We start from the raw sequence: 21,336 nt of genomic DNA, 5'->3' as shown, positions 1-21,336 counted from the left end.
ATGTGACCAACCCATGTGACATATACCATGTGACCCCGCCCCATTGTCACTATATAAGTGACCGCACAGCGCGGCTCTGGCATTCCGGCCGGAGGGAGCGACGTGTCAACATCGCCTGGAGAAGAAGAAGAAGAACAAGAAGAACAAGAACGGAAGGCGGCGACAGCGGCGACAGAAGACCGGGCCACCGCCTGTAAAAGAGCTACAAGAAGGCGCGGTGGCCCGGCAGAAGAACCGAAGAGGGGGACAAGACCCCCGAAGTCGGGAGAAGAGGCCGGCGGCGGGGAGGAAGAAAGCCGGACTCCTCCGCTAGTAAAAGAGCTACACACACATAGCGGAGGAGTCCGGCGAGAAGACCCCCGAAGACGGAAGACCCCCGGAGCTGTGCAATAAAATATTTTTTCCCCTGTGTTGTGTTTTTTTTTGTACTTTATTTCACAGGTGAATGGGTAGGGGTACATTGTACCCCATACTCATTCACATAGGGTGGGGGGCCGGTATCCGGGGGCCCCCTTATTAAAGGGGGCTCCCGGATTCCGATAAGCCTCCCGCCCGCAGACCCCGACAACCAACGGCCAGGGTTGTCGGGAAGAGGCCCTTGTCCTCATCAACATGGGGACAAGGTGCTTTGGGGTGGGGGGGCCGCGCGGCCCCCCCTTCCCCAAGGCACCCCCCCATGTTGAGGGCACGCGGCCTGGTACGGCTCAGGAGGGGGGGCGCGCTCGCTCGCCCCCCTTTCCTGGCCGGCCGGGTAGCGTGCTCGGACAAGGGTCTGGTGTGGACTTTGGGGGAACCCCCACGCCGATTTTTTTCGGCGTTGGGGTTCCCCTTTAAGCCCATTCCAGGCGGCGGAGCCCGCGACGTCTCCGTCGCGGGCCCCGCCTACCTGTACACGCGCTCGAAATGGGCGGACTTTCCGAGCGGGAACAGTCCGCTCATTTCGAAAGTACAGCGGACAGGCCCACACACGGGCGGACTGTTCGCTCAAACACAGTTTCAGCGGACAGTTTTTCGGAATTTCCGAAAGACTTTGTCCGTCCAACTGTCCGCTGAAACTGTCCGCTGAAAGCCCACACACGAGCGGACTGTCCGCCCAAACACTGTTCAGCGGACAAGGTTGGGCAAACAGTCCGCCCGTGTGTACGCGGCCTAACAGGTTTTCTTCTAAGATTGCCCTGTATTTGGTTCCATCCATCTTCCCATCAATTCTGACCAATTTCCCTGTCCCTCCTGAAGAAAAGCATCCCCACAACATGAGGCTGCCACCACCACGTTTCACGGTGGGGATGGTGGGTTCAGGGTGATGTGCGGTGTTAGTTTTCTGCCACACAAAGTTTTGCTTTTAGGCCAAAACATAACATTTTGGTCTCATCTGACCAGAGCACCTTCTTTCACATGTTTGCAGTATCCCCGCATGTCTTCTAGCAAACTGCAAACAGGACTTCTTATGATTTTCTTTAAACAATGTCGTTCTTATTGCCACTCTTCCATAAAGGCCAGATTTGTGGAGTGCATGACTATGTGGACAGATTCTCCCACCTGCTGTGGATCTCTGCAGCTCCTCCAGGGTTACCATGGCCCTCTCAGCTGCTTCTCAGATTAATGCTCTTCTTGCCCGGCCTGTCAGTTTAGGTGGACGGTCATGTCTTGGGAGGTCTGCAGTTGTGCCACACTTTCCATTTTCGGATGATGGATTGAACAGTGATCCGTTAGATGTTCAAAGCTTGGGATCATTAATTTTCTGTTTCAATCTTTTTTTTATTTAAATTTTTAAAGAATATAAGCAATTTAAACATTGTGCAGAGCAGAAAGCAATCCTTGTGTGCTCTGTATAAACAGGAAGAGATTGTACACGAGTAGGGGAAAAACAAGGTTACAGAATCTCTTGGCAATTGAGCGATGTGTCGTCTAAACTCACATGTGAGCACTTAGTCACTAACTATTAAAAACAGGAATAATATGTTTTCTGCTATAACATGGATGTAGAAATGACCAGAACCTTATAAACACTGTGGGGTGGTCTCCACACAATAAACAACCCCCTCCCCCCGAGTCAAAATGTGGGTCAATAAACCTGTGATTTCGAAGGTCAAGCCCGCTGTAAAGCTCAATCTCCAGGAGTAGGCCCCCCCCTGCAGAGAAGCCCATCTCCAGAGATCACGGTCCACTAAGGATCACTTGCTAACAAGCATTATTACAGTCCCGCAAGAGGGGCTTGTAGACATCACTATCCTGAATAAGAAACCCTGCTTTAAAAACATCTCTACAACTTTATATCTCTGACCTGTCTGGTGCGTTACTTGGCCTTCATGATGTGATTTGTTCACTAAGGTTCTCTAACAAACCTCTAAGGCTGGGTTCACACTGATACTAAAAGACTATTGTACAACTCATCCTACTTTGCCCTGCGACAGAGGTCCTACTTGAATGAACAAGATAAGACTTTGAGATAGTCTGACTTGTCCTTTGACCAATCAAAACAATCCCAGGGTGGTCATTTTTGTTTACCGCTGCTGTAATCACCATGTCAGATGGTTAAGACAAGGATCCGACTTTGATACAACTTCAATGATATTCAATGGGCTGAAGTAGGACCAAAGATGTACCAAAGTACTGCAGGAACCTTTTTTAAAGTCGTACCAACTTGTGTCCAACCAGTTAAGACAGCTCTCATTGGGAATCATTGATTTACACATGTCATGCATTCCCAAAGTTGGAGCTTATGTCGTACTAGTGTGAACCCAGCCTCAGGGCTTCATAGAACAACTGTATTTTAAACTGAAATTAAATTACACACATGTGGACTCTATTTACCAATTAGGTGTTTTCTGAAAGCAATTGGTCCACTAAATTTTAGTTAGGGGTATTAGAGTAAAGGGGGCTGAATACAAATGCACACCACTTTTCAGATACTCATTTGTTAAAAACTTTGATAACCAATTTATTGTTTTCCTTCCACTTCACAATTATGTGACACTTTTCACCTAAAATCCCAATACAATACATTTAAGTTTTTGGTTGTAACATGACAAAATGTGGAACATTTCAAGGGGTATGAATACTTTTTGAAGGCACTGTATATATGCAATATACACACACAGTAATATATAAATCCACTAGAAAAGAAAGACATTTTGAAGACAGTTTAACAGATGTTTGATGTAGTCTCTTGCAAGCTTGAAAAAAGGAGATTAAGGGGATAATGATGTAATCTGTGTTTATCTTTTTTTTTTTTTTTTAGGGATGGTAGCACTGGAGTAGTTGATGTCATGCAATAAAAATAAAAAATATAAATAAACTGATTAGATTGATTGATTAGATAGCATCTGCTGTATTTTTAAATTAACACTGACATACATATATATTATATATATATTTTTTAAAATATATAATACTACAGTGCTTTGCAAAAGTATTCACCCCCCGTGGCGTGTGTGTGTTTTCTTGCCTCACAATCTTGAATTAACATGGATTGTTTGAGGATTTGCATCATTTAATTTACAGAACATGCCCACAACTTTGAAGACTTTTTTTTTTTTATCATAAAGCAAACAAATAGGACAAAATAACAGAAAAAGTCAATGTGCATAACTATTCAGCCCCCTAAAGTCAATACTTTGTAGAGCCACCTTTTTTGGCTATCACAGCTCCAAGTCACTTAGGATAAGTCTCCATGAGCTTGCCATCTCTTACCACTGGGATTTTTGCCCAGTCCTCATTGTAAAACTGCTCCAGCTCCTTCAAGTTGGATGGTTTGCACTTGTGGTCAACCTTCGTCCTAGCCTCAAATCACACACAGAGTGGTACAGGTTTTGCGCAAGAATATTCCTGTATTTAACACCATCCATCTTTCCCTCAACTCTGACCAGTTTCCCAGTCCTGACTTCTGAAAAACATCCCCACAGCATGATGCTGTCACTACCATGTTTCACTGTGGGAATGGTGTTCTCTGGGTGATGTGATGTGTTGGGTTTGCGCCAAAAAATTCAATTTTAGTCTCATCAGACCAGAGCACCTTCCTCCATACATTTTGGGAGTCTCCCACATGCCTTTTTGCTGAAAGTAATGGCTTTCTTCTGGCCACTTTGCCATAAAGCCCAACTCTATGGAGCGTACGGCTTATTGTCGTCCTATGTACAGATACTCCAGTCTCTGCTGTGGAACTCTGCAGCTCCTCCAGGGTTACCTTAGGTCTCTGTGTTGCCTCTCTGATTAATGCCCTCCTTGACCAGTTCGTGTGTTTTGGTGTGCGGCCGTCTCTTGGCAGGTTTGCTGTTGTGCCATGTTCTTTCCATTTGGTTATGATAGATTTGATGGTGCTCTTTGGGATCATCAAAGATTTGGATATTTTTTTAAACCTAACCCTGACTTGTACTTCTCAAGAACATTGTCACTTGTTTGGAGAGTTCCTTGGTCTTCATGGCAGTGTTTGGTTAGTGGTGCCTCTTGCTTAGGTGTTGCAGCCTCTGGGGCCTTTCAAAAAAGGTGTGTATATGTAATGACAGATCATGTGACACTTAGATTGCACACAGGTGGACATAATTTCGCCAATTATGTGACTTCTGAAGGTAATTGGTTGCATCAGAGCTTTTTATGGGCTTCATAACAAGGGGGGGGTGGTGAATACATACGCACATGCCAATTATCAGTTTTTTTATTTTTTCAGAAAAATTGTTTTATGCGTATATTTTTATAATTTTACTTCACCAACTTAGACTATTGTGTTCTAATCCATCATATATAATTCAGATTAAAAAAAACATTGAAGGCTGTACCGTAACAAAATAGGAAAAAAAAACAAGGGGGTGAATACTTTTGCAAGGCACTGTATATGGTTATGACTTTACAAGCTTTCACAAGCCCACAACCTTCGACTAGGTTCACACTTGTGCAGGTCCAGCATTTTTGTGGGTACAGCAGCCTATTCGTTCAAAATGTGGCCGCATTGTGCTCTGCGGTTTCCAGTTTGTGAGAAAGCTATTAACAGCATGTTTTGGCTACGAGTCGGGGAAGGCATTTAACTTTATTAATGCATTTGTGTTTTGTAATTACGTCACTGGTTGTTAGGAGGCAAGTTGCCAGCACCCTAGCAACCAGTGACATTGGTTGAACAATGGCAGTGGGTAAAGCCTGCTGGGGTAGCTGAGAAACGAGTTCCCCATCAGATATGCCTAACTTGTGCTTGACAGCAAACGACAGTGGGCAGATTCCATAGCTATTAGGCTGTACAGCATTAGGCAAACCTGACAAGTCTCAGAGATTCCCAGCAGGCTCTGCTAACCCAACAATTAAAGAGCACAAGCCAGAAGTGGAATGAGAGATTAGTTCTTCATCATGTCCACTTAGCCTCTGATGCTTAGCCAGCTGTTGTGAAACTATAAGTTCCATGAGGCATTGCAAGGCTGACAGTTACAAGCATGACTCCCACAGGCAGAGGCATGATGGGACTTGTAGTTTCATAACAGCTGGAGGGCCGCCAGCTTGAGAACCCTGTGCTAGAGTGTCCAGTATGGTCTCCAACAGGTACTTAAATCTGTGGCAAGCAGAGAACTGTATTATGGAAGGCAATTTCAATAGAGTAGAGGAGCCTGTACAAATGTACAACACTGAGGGCAAGGCTGGAGTTCATGGCAGTGCAAGTTCACCTTTACATATGTTTCCCAAAAAGGCCTCCATGTACCATACTGTCCCCAATATATTAAAATGCTGGGTTCTCCCCCCCCCCAACAAATGCTTACCTCTTCCTATTCTCTTTGTATTGCTTCCCTTGTGCGAAATCCCTGATGTTTCTGCCAGTTGCTCTGCTTTCCTATTGAAAGCTGACCACACTAAGCAGAGGACGCACCATGGTCAGTTCTCTAGCTGTGCTGGGAACTCAGCCTGCTCTCCTCCAATCAGACTTGTCCTCCCGACACGCCCCCCCCCCCGCATAGCTATTCACTGGGAAGCGCAGCGTGCTGCCGCTTCTCCTCACCCCAGCTCTTATGCAGCTGAGAACAGGGGGAACGAGATCACAAAAAAGGCAAAATATCTACACACAAATGTTTTGCCTTTCATTGTAATTTATACTGTTTTACAAAGTGATCGTTTACAATCACTTTAACCTTTCATCCACAAAAACACTCACAAGCCCTGCAACACCTGCACTGTCCTTTGCTTTTTCACCCCTCTTCTGCTTCACATATAGCCTGACACCATCTTTGTTCGTTGTCATTCCGAGCCGGTTGACTCTTCCTAGTTCTTGGCATCAGTCCCCCAATTACATGGCTCGCAGATAAATCTTCATGAGCTATGGAGAGGCCAATGCCTCCTGGGATATGTGATGTTGGTATCCCAGAAGATTGCGGGTGGAGGCTTTATGTCATTCTCACCTAGGTGTGAATGGAGGCATGTGCAAACATAATAGAAAACCGAGTTAGGTACCTGGTAACTATTTTTCTAAGTCTTCCAGGACAGAATCCAAGAGATAGGCTCCTCCTTCCTGCAACAGGAAACGCATTAGTCCCCCATTATAAAATTTGTTGCTCTCACCTTTGTGCGTCAGTAGTATTAAAGCATCGAAAGCAAATCTCAGTAAGGCAATGCATCCCCACAATACCTGGTAGCACCGCTTAGGGTGGGAACTAGTGCTACCCTAGAAGACTTCTTAGAAAAAAAAAGTTACCAGCTACCCAACTCTGTTTTCTCCAATCGTCTTCCAGGGCAGCATCCGAGAGGATGTATCAAGCAATACCTACTAGGGTGAGAAAAAGGTCTGGAGCACCTTGTCTGGTCTTGACGGCTGGTCGATGCGGTAGTGCCTCGCACGGGTACTGAAGCCCGACCATGTCGTTGCCCTGCAGATCTGCTCCAGAGTTGCCCATGCCTTTTCTGCGACTGAGGTTGCCCAGGCTTTGGTCTAGTGGGCTTTGACCCCACTTGGGTGGCAAGGTTTTGTGCCTTTCTGTGGAGAGAGGAATCCTCTGAGCACCGTGTGGAGGTCCCATGTCGTAGTTCTGCCAACTTTAGCAGGTCTGGCTCTATTTAACGAGATCGGGAATCTCTTTATAAAAAGGGTCCTTTGCTAATCTGGTGTCCAGACGAGGGGAGAATGCTGTCACTTGTATCTTCAGCGTGCTCTGAGAGAGGTTCAAGTCTGCTCCCTCCTGCAGGAAATCCCAAATCACTGGGATGATTGTCGGAATCCTGTTTGCTCCCGCACCAGGAGACAAACTTCTTTCTCCCTCTAGTTATGGGTTTTCTGCTGGCTAGAATGGGGTTGATCACTCTGACAGTTCTTTCTTTTGCAGCCTCATCCTCTCAGTAACCAAGTCGAAAGCTTCACGAGTTTGTGATTCAGTGGTTGACTGGCCCTGATGATAAGAGGTTCCGGTAGGTCTTGCTGTATCAGGTACGGCTGGAGACAGTTCTTCGAGTTACCAAACCATGTTCCTTGGGGCCAGTGAGGTGCTATGAGCATCACTGTTGCCCTTTCTTCCCTGATTCTTTGGCTCACCTTTGGTATTAGAGCAGTCAGAGAAAATGCATAAGACAGCTGGTGTGCCCAGCTTTGATTGAATGTGTCCACTCTGATGTTGCCATCTGTGAGATCCAGCGAGAAGCTGGCAGTTTCACATTTGTCTTTGAGGCAAACAGATCTACCTTGGGCACTCTCCAGGTTTGCGTGATCCACAAGAAGGTTGCTTGGTTTAGAGACCACTCAGTCTGTTTTATGGTAAGTTTGCCAGCATGTTGTCTGTCCCCTTCAAGTGGATGCCCAAGGTTGAGCTGATGTTTGTCTCGGCCCATGACAGAATTGCTTCTGTGAGGCTCAAACAAGGTGATTTTGTCTCTCCCTGCCTGTTCAGGTATGCCACAGTTGTGGTGTTGTCTGACTGAATCCAGACATCTCTGCCTTGGAAAGCTGGTTTCAATGCTCTCCACACTTCCTCTACAGCTTTTAATTCACTCATGTACAAGGAGGTTCGAGACCATCTGGAGTTACATCTCCCCTGTGTACAGAGATCCATCCCCCATGTGTGCCCCTCATTCTGGGGTACTGGCAGCTGTGGTGATCCTCACAAGGTTGGCTTGCGTCCACCCACGCCCCTCGGCCTAATGGAGCGGATTTAGCCACTACTGAAAAGAGATTGTTTGACCAACCGAGGGACAGGAATGGAGATCTCTAAGGATGATGGATCACTGTCCCACGGGGTCAAAATGTGATTTTGTAGAGGCTTCATGTGCAGCTGTGCCCAGGTGATGGCTGGGATCAAGGACATCAGTCCTAGCACTGCCTCATTCTTTTCTTCAGTCTGGAAGGTTTTGGTTACTCTGGTGTCTAGCACATAACCCAAGTATAACACCTCTGGCTTGGGGTTAGCTGCGATTTTTCTGTATTTACTATCCACTCCAGGTTTTGTGGATAGGAAATACTTCTGCAGGTTGTTTTCTAGGTTCTTTGCTGTATCTGCAAAGAACAGCAGATTGCCTAGGTACGATATCAAGCCTATGCCCTGCTGTCTCAGGCCCTTTAGTGCTCCTGCCATGGAGAAAATTCTGGGCGCAGAAGAGATGCCGAAAGGCAAAGATGTGTACTGCAGTTGCAGGATGGCCTCCGGCCCCTGGATCATGAACCTTAGGTATCTTTGATGACTTTTCTTTATGAGTACATGTAAGTATGCGTCTTGCAAGTCTATTGTGGCCATGCATACCCCGGTGGCTTCCTTGTTAAATCTCCTGGGATGACGAAAGGGTGCCTTCCCCTGCTTCTTTTTTGCTTGGGGGAACGCTTTGTTCTTTACTGCGGTCCTGTCCAGGACTGTTTACAGGTATAGCCCAATGGGAAATTTCCTGTGAATGGGATCCCGCACAGCCTATTGTTGCAGGTGATGTTCTCGCCCATGACTTTAAGACACAGGGCTCTCCTCACTAAAGCCATGGCCCTAGAAAATACCTTACTATTTCAGCCGAGGCATCCACTAGGAAAGCTGCCACTCTGTTAGTGTGGGAATGGGCCTCACTAATTCTTCCCTTAACATGTCTCCTAGCAACTCTTGCAGATAAGACAGTCAGCTACCAGGGTGCGAGCTGTGCAGATGGAAGCTATTGCCGGATTCAAATTTGCCACCCCTGCTTGCAATGCTCCGCATCATCAAAAGCCAAGTCAGAGTTGTTTGCAACTCTCACGAGGGAGGCATCCACTTTGGGACACATCGCCCAAGTTTTGGTGTCATCCTCTGCAAATGGATACCTGCGGTTAGGTTGAAAAAGGAACCAATTAGATGTTCCGAAATGCGTCCCTTAGTGATGACTACATCCGGCCTGCTGTTCACGCAGGTTCTCATCGCTGACATCACTTCCGGGATCTCTGTCCATCACAGACCCGGTCGACGGTAACTGCTCATCGGCTTACAGGATCCTCTGCCACAGTATATAACACAGCTCTGACAACCCCCATATGCCGAGGACCTCCATGTCTGCCGGACCACCTGTATTAATAATGATTATATGCTTTCTTATTTGCCAGATTTTTTAAGTGTTTTTAAAGCGGGAGTCCACCGGGACTCCGCGTTTTTTTTTTTTAAAAGCCAGCAGCTACAAATACTGCAGCTGCTGACTTTTAAAATAGTGACACTTACCTGTCCAGCGCGCCCGCGATGTCGGCACCCGAAGCCGATCTCTAGGTCGCCTGTCGGGTCCTGCCGCCGCCATCTTGGGTATGGGAATCAGGAAATGGAGCCTTTCGGCTTCATTTCCCGGTTCCCTACTGCGCATGCGCGAATCGCGCTGCGCAATAAGGACGCTCCCCGCAGCCTCTGGGATCTGTGTGTTTCCCAGCAGGCAGCGGGGCACTTGCGGAAAGGGGCGTAAGTTACGCCCCTTTCCGCAGAGAGCTATCCCGGAAGTGGGTGCAGTTACCTGGATTATCCAGGTAACTGCACCCCCCTCCCCCCTGAAAGGTGCCGATTGTGGCACCGGAGGGGGGGAGGGTTCCGATGAGCGGAAGGTCCACTTTAGGGTGGACCTCCGCTTTAATGTTTTTTGGGGAGAATAGCTTTTAATTCTGCACATAGAGGCGCCTCTCTTTTCTGTTTTGTTTTCCTTCAGCGATTGCTTCTCCTTGTGAGTGCAGTCTCACGTGTGGGAGATACACCATTGGACCGCTGCTTTTTCATATGTACTGTCTGCTTATGCTCAGAGCGCCCTTATATACTGTCCCACTCTCTCTTGACTATGCTTTTGAGAGTTTGATAAACCGGAAACATTCTGGGTTTTCTGGGCTGCAACCCCCTGTACATTTTGTCATGCTGCAGCTTTTTGCCCTTTGATACCCAGTGTGTCTGCTATAGCCTTTAGGCTAGGTTTCCACTATTACGACCTGAAAGTCGCATGATTTTGATGCAACTTGAAACCATGCCTGTGCATTCTTGAGGTCTATGGATCTCAAGTCACATCAAAGTGGGGCAAAAGTAATGCAGGGACCACGTTGAAGTCGCTGCGACTTGAAGTTGCACAGATATGAATGGTACTCATTGGAAGTCATGGGGTATGACTTGTCATGCAACTTTGCAGTCCCAAGTCGCATGACAAGTCGCACTAGATGATAGACTATGATAGAGGTGCATGCCTTGCTCTGATCTGCTCTCTTTTTTCCTATAGGGCCTTTGCCTTCAAGTAAGCACAAAGGGCCCGAGTGAGGTTGGCAGTGTACAATGCAATTGTACGGTTTGTAGGGAGGTAAAGACAGAGTTGACTCCAGAGTGCTCTGGTTTACCTTGGAGTCATCCTGACGGGCAGAGTGGAGAAGCTTCTGACCTGGCCAGCCACTGGGATCCTCTGCTTAGAGAGCCCTTTCTGCTTCCTGCTCCAGTCCCGCCCCCAGCTGACCCCATGCAAGTTGGTGGACACACCTGCACCTGTCACATCCTCCCTGACGTCCTCCATTCCTGGGTTTCAAATAGGGAGGGGAGCATGAAAGGCCTTTTGTCATTTTTTTTTTAAATCTGCGCTGAAGCCGACAAGAAGTGATGTCACCGGAAGCGACCCACTCTAGTGCTTGCCCTGGAGGCTCCAGCCTCCAGCAAGACAGCCACTAACCAGACCATGTGACTGGAAATGATGCGTCTGACCTCATCTTGCTAAATCTCCCAGGACCACAAACGAGGAGATTTTGTGGAGAAGTCTGTGGGATGCGAGCTGAATACATTCAAGGGGCAGAAGGGTCGGCGGCCAGTTCGCCTGCACAGCGAGGGAACCTCTAAAGCACTTGAAGTCCGGGGCTTGCCAGGTGGCTCTCCACCATCAAGGAGCAGTAGCTGTGGGGGAAAATGCCGGTGGCATGCAGTGCAGCTGGGGGGGGGGATAGTTGCATACCTCTCTGTAGGGGCAAAACTTCAGCCAGAGCCTTGAGGCTCAGACTGCTGGCCGTGCTCGCCCTCCCAAGGCCCCTTGGGATGAATGGGATGCTGATCAGGGAGTCCCCTGCAAAAAGCACAGAGACTGGATAAAATAAACGTTTGCAGCTCCTTTGGGTCCGGAGGAAACACATAACTGAGGCACACAGGTGAGACTAACAAATTTATAATGGTGGACTAATGTGTTTCCTGTTGCAGGAAGGAGGAGCCTATCTCTCAGATGCTGGCCTGGAAGACTTCTTAGAAAAAGTTACCAGGTACCTAACTCAGTTTTCTATTATGTTTGCACATGCCTCCATTCACACCTAGGTGAGAATGACATAAAGCCTCCACCCGCAATCTTCTGGGATACCAACATCACATATCCCAGGAGGCATTGGCATCTCCACAGCTCATGAAGATTTATCTATCGTTTGGAGAAAAATTGTTTTATTTATTTTTATTTTTTATTTTTTTTAAGATTAGAATTCTGCAACGTGATATTTTTGTGTAAAGGTCACTTTAAAAAATACTGACATATCATGTTTAGAATGTTCATAACATTTGGCAATACTGACCTGCTGCATCCCCTGCTATGTAATCTTAACTTTCTGTAAAGGAACTTAAAGTAATAGGAATACATATAATACTGGAAAAGAGACATCATATTTAAAGACACATTTAAAAGGACAGCCAAAATTAAAAATGTGCAACTTTACTGCAATATAATTACATCAATTTTTCAATCATTTCATACATTTCCTTACATCTTATACATAATCATATATACGACTATATTATAACCCCAGAATGTTGGTTGTATATGTATAATAGTACAGATTATAAACAATTGCCTTCCTCTAAAATGACACAATTTCATGGGATCCAGCCAATCAGATGGCGCATTAATGTTCTCTGTACTGGAAGCCGTCAATTGAAAACTCCCACTCTGTCCAGTCCCCCAGTGCTGAAATACATTTAAGTGCTGAAGTAGGCTTACATTTCACAAACTTGATCATGCAAAAGAGAAAAAAAAAAGAAAAAAAAAGCTAAAACCACAACAATAGGATAATTTAGAAAAGGTTGCCGATCCCTGGGGTCCATGAAGTGAATTAGTAATAAAAAAACTATATTGCAGTGTAATCAGCTGCAGCTCAGGGACGGTTCTTTGGCGTAACACAAATAACAGAATGTACAGCCCGCATCCAAACAACCCCAACTTTAATTCATTTTGTCTTTAACAGAAAACAGTACTAGGAAACCCGAGATAGAGAACAGAAGTTTGGCATCAAAATAATCTGCTTAAATTCCACATTACCACCACTAATGAAGTTACCTGAGACCAGCAGAAATAAATGAAAAGCTGTTTGCAAATGTATGGCAAGAAAAGTGATGGTAATCATGTCATAAATGGGAAAAGCAGAAGATCCTTTACATTTTTAATGTGTGATGGATGGGTAACTGGGAACATCAACACATCTGTCAGTGACACTTTCCAAGGTCCAGTCTAACAATAAGCCATACTAGCTCCCTAAAAATTACGGGAAAAAACCCCCAGCATTTTGGGTACAAAGGAAGCACAGGTGATGTTGCCAGCAGCTTGGCAGGCTGGATGATGTGACAGCTGGATTGCTGTTCCACGTGGTAGCAGACTGTGACAATGCTTAATGTTACTAAGTATGGGTGCAACATGAAAGTCAGAAAAATTGAATGGCTTATTCTGCCTAGAAGTCAAAGAATAGGATGATACTGTTCCTCTGATAGTCACTCACTAAACACACCTTTTCACTGCCCGAACTGGTTGCAGTTCTCCATCGTTCTATTGTTTTGGCAGAGCCTGCATTGTAAGGCAGCCCACACATTATTCTCTTTTATTTCCCCATTTAAATAGAGGGTTGAACAAAAATAAATAACCCAATACCCCCATACACACACTTCATGTGTATAGGGCAATCATTCCCGCCGAGTTACTGCATTCGGCTATTTGGGAGACTTCCCTGCTGTCAGAATATACTAATCAGCGCTGCCGGTTATAGCCAGTGGCACTGATCTGGAAAAACCTGACATGGATCGAAATTCGGCCTTGCTGAACCAGATGTAGTCGGATACATGTATGGCCAGCTTAAGCGAGTTCTCCAGAGGAAAGCACCCACAAACCAAGTATGACCGGAATCATCATCTCCTAGGCAAAACAAGCAGTGCAGAAAGGGTGCAAGGTTAGAAATCTTTATTTTCCCCCCGAGGTCAGCTGTTAACCCTTCTGTATCATGCGATCGTGTGATTGCCTCATACAGCAGTCACATGATTGGGAACCCTTCCTGTTGGCTCCCAATCAGAGGCCTTGACAGAGAGCTTTCTGTGACAGCTTGACCAGTGAGTGCACTCTTCCAACACAAACCTCATGCCACTGTGGAACATGTGTGGAGGATGGACAATAAAGCCCACCTTTCTTGTCGCTCTATATCTACAGTTAGCAAGAGGTTAAAGTATATGTAAAAGACGTTCTTTAAAATCTCTTACCGTAATGTGATTTCCAAGAGGTTTCAAATCTAATTTAAATCCCCAGTGTTCTTGACACAGGAGCTTTCTTGTCAGGGTGATAACTGTCACAAAACTTTGCCCCTGTGCCATCATACACTTCTAACAGAAAACATAAATGGGCCTGCTGACATATATTGCACAGGCATGGCCTATGGCTGTTACTATCAGAAAGCCAGGACAAAGCGATGACAGTATAAAAAGGAAGTGGTTGAAAGAGGCTGAAGGATATCAACAGCACTGAGATGTAAAAAAATAAATAAATAAATAAATCGACCAATGAAAATGTGTATATAGTATTTCATTGCTTCCCTGTCCCCCCCTAGCATCTTACATATATGCGGTGGCAGGCCAGATGAGCCTTAGCGCCAAGCTGTTAGCACGTGTGTCCATGTAGCTCAGAGGTTCTGTACTGACACTGTGCTTGCAGCACACTGAGCGAGCGCTCACTGACAGCCCCCAAACGCTGTCTGATTGGGATCGGCTCCTGATCATGTGACCACTGTAACTGTCAAACACACTGATTACGTGGTTGGTAAGCCAGCTCTACCCCCTTGCCATGAACTCCCACTTAGACCCCTTTCACACTGGGGCGTTTTTCAGGCGTTTTTCATGCGCTTTAGCATTAAAAAAAGCGCAACTGCAATCCCAATGTAAAAGCCTGAGTGCTTTCACACCGAGATCCCTTTCACATTGGGGCGTTTTTTTCAGGCGCTTTAGCATTAAAAAAAGCGCCTGAAAGAAGCTGCAACTGCAATCCCAATGTAAAAGCCCGAGTGCTTTCACACTGAGGCGCTGCGCTGGCAGAGCGTCAAAAAAAGTCCTGCAAGCAGCTTCTTTGCAGCGCTTTTGGAGCGGTGAATACAACGCTCCTAAAGTGCCCCTTCCCATTGAAATCAATGGGAAGCGCCTGTAAAACGCCTGAAAAACACTATTGGCAGCAGCGTTTTGTGGGCGCTTTTAACCCTTTATTTGGCCACTAGCAGGGGTTAAAAGCGCCCCAATAACGCTCGAAAAACGTTGCTAGTTTAAGCGGCACTTTACGAGCGTTTTTCGGGCGCTGACATTGTGAAAGGGCTCTTAAAGCACTTGGGCTTTCACATTGGGACTGCAGATGAGGCTTCTTTCAAGCGCTTTTCAGGCGCTTTTTTTAACGCTAAAGCACTTGAAAAACGCCTGAAAAACGCCCCAGTGTGAAAGGGGTCTAAAGGCTGAACTAAACTAGGAATCGGCCGATATCATTTTTCGGTGCAGATCCGATACCGATGTTTCAGCCACCCTGCTGCCGATCTTTTGTACATTTATACTGTCATTTTACTTTTTTTTATCACTGTTATTGCTGTCACAAGGAAAGTAAACATCCCTTGTGACAGTAATAGGCATTGACAAGTACTCTTTATGGAGAGATCGGGAGTCTATAAGACCCCAAACCCCTCCACTGCACTTTAAAATATTCAAAACGCCAAGATCTGCGTCTTTGAATACTTTATTTTTTAAAACTGGTGCCTTTTAAAACTGAGTCTTCGGCCAGCCGACTGCTGGCTGGTTGCTTGGGTATCCCGGTGGGACAGGAGAGCCCGGGCGTCCCTTACCGCTGCTTGTAATAACAGTCAAGTTATTACAATAAAGCCGACTGTCCGCTCTAAGGGACAGTACCGGGGTGATGCATGCAGCTGCATGAACCGCCCTGGTAAAACCCCTTGAAGTAATATCGGTCAGTTTGACCAATACTTCTAGAGAAATGAATATTGGCCGCCGGTAATCGATTGATCCCTAAACTAAACCATCCTATTGTTTTCAGCCAAGCATGCTGTCATCTTGGCCTCTGATAATCAACTGATGATGATGCTGCACATGTGATCAGTTATGACTCCAGGCATTTGATGGTTTCACAGTTTGGTTGAGAGTACAACCAATGTGACGTTACATTTTAAGCACATTCCGGGAATGTAACTTTTTTTTAAATGGTTACATCAATGGGTTTAGTTCTGCTTTAAAGGGCCCCCAGAAGGCAGCAGCAAAAAAGACTTGCCATTTGTTTATGAGAAAAATCATGCAGTTAAAGAGGAATTTTAGTCAGAAAATTAAGTCCTGTTAGAGGACGTCAGGCTGGCCCCTTTTTGCAGGTATAGTTATGTAAAACACAAGAAAATAAGTACCTATACTGTTTAAAATGCCGTCATACACTGCCTCAAAGCTGGATTATACCCTCCTATCCTTTAAAACCCTTTCACCCTCCGGCATTTTTTCAGGCATTTTAGAGCTAAAAAGGGCGCCTAAAAAGCACCTCTCAAGCGACCCCAGTGTGAAAGCCCGAGTGCTTTCACACTAGGGCGGTGCGCCTGCAGGATGAGAAAAAAAATCCTGCAAGCAGCATCTTTGGGGTGGTGTGAATGGGCAGTGCTGTCGAAGCACATGCAAAAGGATTTGGCAGCGCAACACGGGCGCCATTAACCATTTCTTTGGCCACTAGCGAGGGGTTAAAAGCACCCTGCTAGCCCAAAATCGCTTAAAAGGGGTCTTACAGTCACGAACGCTGCCATCCATTTGCTCTGCCATGGTGCTGCACATGGGATCAATTATGACAGCAGCTATCTGATGGCTTGGCAGTTTGGTTGAGGACACAAGCAAATGTGACAGTTGGTAATCCCAACATTCCAGGAATGTAAATTTTTGAAACCGTTAAATTGATGGGTTTAGCTCCACTTTAGGATTTACTGCTGATCAGGGGCTCTGGGCTTCAGCAAAATGGTAGCCTCCAGCAAGAGGAAACAGGAACAATGCTGGAGGCAATTTACAGCAGACCTTCCCACACAAGAGCAACTTCCTCTCATCCATAACCGCCCCCCCCCCCCATACTTCTTACACAACTGCATTTTTTGCCCCTTGATTTAAAGTGTGGCCACCCACTTCAGATTCCCCACCTAGGAAAATTATACATGATCGGCTGCCCCATACACATTCCAGGAGGCAGTGTTGAAGTATCACAATGTTTTGATGTTGTTTTATGCGTGGTGAGCATTAGTGGGCATACACGGCACTATAAAATAATTTATCTAAACCAGGGGTCTCAAAGGTTCTAAGATGAAGGGCTGGGTTACTATTGTTCAGTGGAGCCAGAATGAGGCCAGCGAAAGCAGAAAATGTCACAGGGGGAGAAAGAATGCCCCCATCGCCGGCATTAGTGAGGGAGAGAGAGAGAGTGCCCTGTCGCCTATGCCAATGGAGAGAAATAGTGCACCGTCACCAGGGTATGTGTGAGGTGAGTGTTCTGAGGGGGGAATGAGATATGCGTGAAGTGAGGCGAGTGTTCTGGGGGGGGGGGGGGGGGGGTATGTGTAAGGTGAAGCGAGTGTTCTGAGGGGGGGCGGGGTATGTGTGAGGTGAAGCGAGCGTTCTGAGGGGGGGCGGGGGTATGTGTGAGGTGAAGAGAGCGTTCTAAGGGGGGGCGGGGTATGTGTGAGGTGAATAGAGCGTTCTGAGTGAGCGCGGGGGTATGTGTGAGGTGAATAGAGCGTTCTGAGGGAGCGCGGGGGTATGTGTGAGGTGAATAGAGTGTTCTGAGGGAGCGCGGGGGTATGTGTGAGGTGAATAGAGTGTTCTGAGGGAGCGCGGGGGTATGTGTGAGGTGAATAGAGCATTCTGAGGGAGCGCGGGGGTATGTGTGAGGTGAATAGAGCGTTCTGAGGGAGCGCGGGGGTATGTGTGAGGTGAATAGAGCGTTCTGAGGGAGCGCGGGGGTATGTGTGAGGTGAATAGAGCGTTCTGAGGGAGCGCGGGGGTATGTGTGAGGTGAATAGAGTGTTCTGAGGTGGGGCGGAGGTATGTGTGAGGTGAAGCGAGTGTTCTGAGGGGTGGCGGGGGTATGTGTGAGGTGAAGAGAGCGTTCTGAGGGGTGGCGGGGGTATGTGTGAGGTGAAGCGAGTGTTCTGAGGGGTGACGGGGGTATGTGTGAGGTGAAGCTAGTGTTCTGAGGGGTGGCGGGGGTATGTGTGAGGTGAAGCGAGTGTTCTGAGGGGTGGCGGGGGTATGTGTGAGGTGAAGCGAGTGTTCTGAGGGGTGGCGGGGGTATGTGTGAGGTGAAGCGAGTGTTCTGAGGGGTGGCGGGGGTATGTGTGAGGTGAAGCGAGTGTTCTGAGGGGTGGCGGGGGTATGAGTGAGGTGAAGCGAGTGTTCTGAGGGGTGGCGGGGGTATGTGTGAGGTGAAGCGAGTGTTCTGAGGGGTGGCGGGGGTATGTGTGAGGTGAAGCGAGTGTTCTGAGGGGTGGCGGGGGTATGTGTGAGGTGAAGCGAGTGTTCTGAAGGGTGGCGGGGGTATGTGTGAGGTGAAGCGAGTGTTCTGAAGGGTGGCGGGGGTATGTGTGAGGTGAAGCGAGTGTTCTGAAGGGTGGCGGGGGTATGTGTGAGGTGAAGCGAGTGTTCTGAGGGGTGGCGGGGGTATGTGTCAGGTGAAGTGAGAGTTCTGAGGGGGGGTAGGGGTATGTGTGAGGTGAAGTGAGTGTTCTGAGGGGGGCGGCTGTAAAAACGAGGAAGGAACAGCTGGCTCCTGATCATAGGTGACGCAGAAGAGCGGTGGATTGGCTGGGCGCATACGTTTTCCCCCGGATCAATGAGTGTGAAAGGTTGTAGAGTATTAGTAATGATTACCATGGGGGGGGCAGGTCCTATATCAGAGAAGGGTGAGCTCCATTCAGCAGCTCCCCATTGGAATGAATGAAATGGCTGCAGCAGGATAGAACTAGGACATGCCATAGGAAGGAGCCGGGATGTGTAACTTCCCCGCACACTGCCTCCTGATAATAAACACGGATGTCGCAGCCATCGGATGTGGGCGCTGTACCCCGCTAGGTGTGCATGTCATTCATCACTCACCCATGACTCCCCGGTCTCTGTGCCGCTCCTGGATTCTGGCCGATCGCCCCGGTCACGTGACAGCCAGGAAAGTGGGGGGGTGGGGGGATGCTCTCTGTGTACTGCCGCAGGTGGAGAGGGGACACAGGCGACACTCCGACACCCAGCTTCGATTCTCCAGACACCGCGAGAGCGAGTGCGCACCCCCAGCACCGGTCACAGGGGGGAGGAGGGAGGGGTTTCGGTTCAGTAAAGGGGACGCATGCGCACTAGGCAGTCGCTGTGCCTGAGGCGCGCCCCACCCTGCTGGACTCGTGCTGGCACGGCGTACTGGTGAGCTGTGTGTAGGTTCTGTGCCCAGTCCCCTATCAGGAAACCTGCACTCCCCTCTCTATCTATACTTGCTAATTAGCTGTACAGGCGCCCTTGGGCGACTCAGTCAGCCTTTGAAGCAACATATAGCCTGCTTTCCCATTGGGCTTGTCAATGTCATGCCTAGGGTTGCCACCTATCCAGGACTCACCCGGACAGTAGGGGCTTTGAATCATGTGTCCGGGTCTCCTCCCGCCTGGTACCCGGACACATGATTCAGGCTCTGTGCTCCATCTGATCAGCTGGTGGAGGAACATGACTAGTTAATGTTATCAAGAGTAAATTCTTATCTGTATTTAGCAGTTCCCACAATCTAATCTAGTCCCAAAGTCAACTTCTATACCGATCTACCAGACAATGTAATTGCAGGGAACCACAGCACAAGAATTACTCCATCAGGACTGTTTGATGGTTTTCGGGCTCAGGCGGCGTAATCCTTGTGCTGCGTACCCGATGTAAAAAAAAAAAGCTCGGCCCATGCAAAACCTTGAGCCCCGTTACTTGCAATGCGGCTACGTCACCAAACAGCTGTTTGCGTGGCTATACCACGCATGTTCAGCTTCACCACACATGAGCAGACGCTATTTTTGATCGAGAAAAATCATAGCCTCTGGCAGGCGGAGTTGCTTAACTTGCACCGCCTCCGCCCGCCAGAGTCTATAATTTTTCTCGACCAAAAATAGCATACCCCTGCCCCCCCTCAGAACACTCACTTCACCTCACATATACCCCCGCCAAACGCTGCACGCCGATATACGTCAGAACAATGGCAGCGGTGGGCAAATGGCCGTAGCTGTACGTCCCCTTTAAAAGGCGGGGATAGCAAGCACACGCCCGCCACATACAGCTCAATGTCTGCAGGTCTCCCGGCGATCGTGTCATGGAGCCTCAGAACGGGGAAGTGTAAACAAGGCATTTCCCCATTCTGCCTTATGTCATGACAGAGATAAGTGCTCCCTGTCATCGGGAGCAGTGATCTCTGTCATGTGACAGTGCCCCCCCCCCACAGTTAGAATCACTCCCTAGGACAGACGTAACCCCTTCATCGACCCCTAGTTATTAACCCCTTCACTGCCAGTGTTATTTACACAGTAATCAGTGCGTTTTTATAGCACTGATCGCTGTATAAATGAAAATGGTCCCAAAATAGTGTCAAAAGTGTTCGATGTGTCCGCCATAATGTGGCAGTCATGATAAAAATCGCAGATTGCCGCCATTACTAATAAAAAGAATAAATAAAAATGCCATAAAACTATCCCCTATTTTGTAGACGCTATAACTTTTGCGCAAACCAATCAATTAACGCTTATTTTGATTTTTTTCTTTAACAAAAAGAGATAGAAGAATACATAGCGGCCTAAAGTGAGGAAAATTTTTTTTTTAATATATTTTTGGGGGATATTTAGTATAGCAAAAAGTAAAAAATAATGCGTTTTTTTTTTCAAAATTGTCGCCCTTTTTTTGTTTATAACACAAAAAATAAAAACCACAGAGGTGATCAAATAGCACCAAGAGAAAGCTCTATTTGTGGGGAAAAAAAGACGTCAATTTAGTTTGGGTACAACATAACACGACTGCGCAATTGTCAGTTAAAGCGAGGCAGTGCCGAATCGCAAAAAGTGCCCTGGTCGGGAAAGGGGTAAAATCTTCCAGGGCTGAAGCGGTTAATTACATCATCGGCAGCACCACCTCCAGCCCCACCCCCACCCCTAACACGCCCTTAGCCTGCTCTGGAGAAGGGGGCGGGCCCTGTACATAATAGCACTGTGTGTGTGTATGGGAGGTCAAGGAAAAACGTAGAGCTGTGCCTGTGGGAGGGGCCAAGCTTTTGTATAGAAGACATTCCTCATCAATATGAGCATCCACACTGCATGATGTGCATAATGTGAAGAGCTGTTCAATCTGTTCAGGAACGAAAACAGCAGCCTGACGGAGCCTCTGCTTACACAAATCTGTTTGTGCACAGCCCTGCAAAATTCATATATGGGAGGTCAAGGAAAATTATAGAGCAGTGTCTGTGACAGTGGCGGCTGGTGCTCAAAATTTATTGGGGGGCCCAAACAAACAATACTGAACCCCCCCATCAATTGCAGCCTCACTGTGCCCATCAAATGCAGCCACTGTGCCCATCAATTGCAGCCATTGTGCCCATCAAACACAGCCACTGTGCCTATCATATGCAGCCATTGTGCCCATCATA

At 47.3% G+C, this 21,336-nt stretch overlaps 1 protein-coding gene across 2 annotated transcripts in view; it reads right to left on the bottom strand.

Moving 5' to 3' along the window:
* Positions 1–19,012, bottom strand: part of RAP1GDS1 (Rap1 GTPase-GDP dissociation stimulator 1) — a 202,071-nt gene extending 183,059 nt beyond the window's left edge. Inside the window, exon 1 of one of the 2 annotated variants that reach the window (XM_077476583.1) lies at positions 18,786–19,012. In XM_077476583.1, coding sequence (XP_077332709.1) covers positions 18,786–18,789 — 4 coding nt within the window. In that variant the 5' untranslated portion in view covers positions 18,790–19,012. The remainder of the gene's footprint in view (positions 1–18,785) is intronic. The other variant, XM_077476584.1, reaches the window with a different exon arrangement.
* Positions 19,013–21,336: the final 2,324 nt, after the last annotated feature.

Source organism: Lithobates pipiens, unplaced genomic scaffold, assembly GCF_037356315.1.
Source record: "Lithobates pipiens isolate NorthernLeopardFrog02 unplaced genomic scaffold, aLitPip1_a1.2 Scaffold_13, whole genome shotgun sequence".
In the NCBI taxonomy this organism is placed as follows: domain Eukaryota; kingdom Metazoa; phylum Chordata; class Amphibia; order Anura; family Ranidae; genus Lithobates; species Lithobates pipiens.
The sequence above is the reverse complement of the archived record's forward strand: the minus strand, read 5'-3'. Positions and strand labels throughout refer to the sequence as shown.